Genomic DNA, 2,568 nt, shown 5'->3' with positions numbered 1-2,568 from the left:
ACTTGAATGATTAATAAATATTCTTATTTCATTGCATGCCTACTTACAGTGATTAAAATTCAATCAAAATGTCATATACCCTTGCCTCCTAAAACACATCTCATTTTACTTTCACATCTGGTATATGCTATGTGTATTGTCTAAAAGGAGCAGAACGATAGGTGAAGAATGCTGTCCAATTGCAACATCATGGGATTAATTCCCAGAGTAATCATCAATCTTATTCTAAATAGTCACATAAGATGAGATCCAGCAGACTTTGTCCCTCCTACATGCTCCCTGAACAGAGCATTGAGGAAAATCCATTTCCCAGAGCTACTGAAAGCAGTTCTTCAGCTTGTAGATCTGAAAACATTTCCAAGACTCCATTAATCTTACACATTTACCTGTGCATCAGAGGTATCCTTGAGCTCTTCTAGTCCTCTTATTTCCTGACTGCTGTTTTCTTCATTTTGATGAATTGCTAAAATAAGAAAGAGGAATATTGGAAGCAGCCAGGTTTAAATCACAAAAAAGCAGCAGAGCAGCATGGTCCACTTTAGATCAAATAGGATGACCATTCAAGGAATGTTTAAACTTTAGCATTCTAGTTAATTCCTGGAGTGGTTTTAGACAGATCCTATAAGGTACACAGACCGTCTCCCTGCACTCCCTCGGAGATCGGCTCGAGAAGTGATTGCAGACATCAAAAAAGCAGCTCAGAAAGCAATTCTGCAGTACACCTTATTGGGTTTAGAAAAATGCTAAATACTGTATACTTTATTTTTCCCCAGGCAGTAAAATCCAGTACTAAATAGTTATAGCCGTGCTACTGTTAGTCCTGATAAAACGATGACATTTAAGGAAACTCCACTTTTCCATACGTTGTAACGAGATATCATGACTCATAAGCAATAAAAAAAATAAGGTGTCCCTCTTGTTCCATTATATTGCAGAAGATCAGCTCAAACGAAACAAAATAAGCAGATTTATCCCTCACCTTAGACTTGGAAAATTCTTTGTAAGCAAAGTGATCTAAATCTTAACATCACCACTAGCCATGAGAGTCATCTCCAGAAATAAATGGTAGCATATGTTTTATTGAAAGTTCTTTGCTGCTGGCACAATAGAAGAAACCAGCAACCTCACTCAACTAACATAAGTTAAATCACTTAACACCAGCAAGTTTTGCTGGACTTTAAAGATTTGTATCACACTTGTAATCCCCAGAAGGGTCAAAATCAGAGCTAGCAGTTTATCCAGCTAAAGAAACAAGGAATCTCTCATGAAAGGACACCTCAGTCAGGCAGCATCTACCAACTTAAAAGAAAAGTAACTTTGGACTGTTCTTGACCTCTAAAATAAATTGTATGGATTTATTTTTTCTTATGCCAGGATTGCTGCTGATATTGCTATACCATACAGGATATAATTTTGTTTCTTCCCCCACAGTTACGCTATCGAAAAAAAAAAGGTAATAAAAATGTAATTATAAAAGGGGAAATAAGTCATTCTGTCAATACAGTTTATTCCATTCCAGGATCTTTTTAAATCCATTATCAAAGGAAAACAGAGCTCTGATATAAATCTTCACCACTGGGTTTGCAGGCATCACTTTACAAGCAAACCTCTGAAATTGAAGGTGAATACTGGAAACAGAGGGTTAGACTAGAGCTGTAACAGACAGCATGTATAACGGGCATTAGATCCCAGCAGCACTTAAATCTGGTGAAACCAAAACACTCTTGGGACATTGTGGCACATCTCTGTCCCAGCCTGGAAAAGAACAACACAATGACCCAGTAACGAGAGGGATGGCCTGAACAGCCATGTGTGGCCCTGCTTTTCTAGTGCAGGGCAGCATTTCTAAAGGCAACCCACTCCATCCAGCCAGGCTGGGGGCTCTGTGCAGCACCTTCCCATGTAACCCAACTCCCAGCCTTCCTCCCCAGGAGCTGCCTCATCCTCTTGCACAGTCCCAGACATGCACGACCCTGTTCTACCCACTGCCCCTGTGGGAGACACAGAGCGTTCAGGACATCTATTTGTTGACCACTACAGAGCAACCTGCATGAGACGGGAACGTTGCAATGCCAGAAGGCATTAACAAATGCTAAAAATCGGTTGTTTGAGCAATTTCTCAAATTGTTAAGTCTACATTAGGAGAACATTTCCCCAGTTCTCCTTTCAATTTTCTGATTTCTTCTAAAATCAATTTGCTGTAGGCACTCATGGGCAAAATATCCCCCCAGACTCTGGCTATTAATCACGGCATTTAAAGGAGTGGCACCTTGCTAGTAACAAGATCACACATCCAGGTTTAAGTGATTTACATTGATCCAGCCAGCTTTTCCAACAGTCCTGAGCAGATGGGCGCTCCACAAACAGCTGTGCCAGGGGAAAAGGTGAGTGCCGGCCAACTGGCTCCTTGTCACAGGCCTCGGTTACAAGTGTCCCCTTCCCTGCCCTGTGCCAGGGGAGCATCTTCAACCAAAGTGAACATTTGAGGAGCAGCACCTGTGGCACACCTGGCTGGGCAGGCAGGTTAGCGAGTGGAGGGTGTCTGGCCAGGGAGATAGTGACAAGCAG

General features: G+C 41.7%; 1 protein-coding gene across 1 annotated transcript in view; it reads right to left on the bottom strand.

Moving 5' to 3' along the window:
- The window catches only part of LOC103613553 (rap guanine nucleotide exchange factor 5-like), a 48,037-nt gene that overhangs the window by 5,597 nt on the left and 39,872 nt on the right, over positions 1–2,568 (bottom strand). The window contains exon 8 of the mRNA XM_017731168.1: positions 387–463. Within this exon, the coding sequence (XP_017586657.1) occupies positions 387–463 (77 nt within the window). The remainder of the gene's footprint in view (positions 1–386; positions 464–2,568) is intronic.

This window comes from Corvus brachyrhynchos, unplaced genomic scaffold (genome assembly GCF_000691975.1).
Source record: "Corvus brachyrhynchos isolate BGI_N302 unplaced genomic scaffold, ASM69197v1 scaffold84, whole genome shotgun sequence".
Classification (NCBI taxonomy): Eukaryota; Metazoa; Chordata; class Aves; order Passeriformes; family Corvidae; genus Corvus; species Corvus brachyrhynchos.
This window is presented reverse-complemented; position numbering and strand designations above follow the sequence as displayed.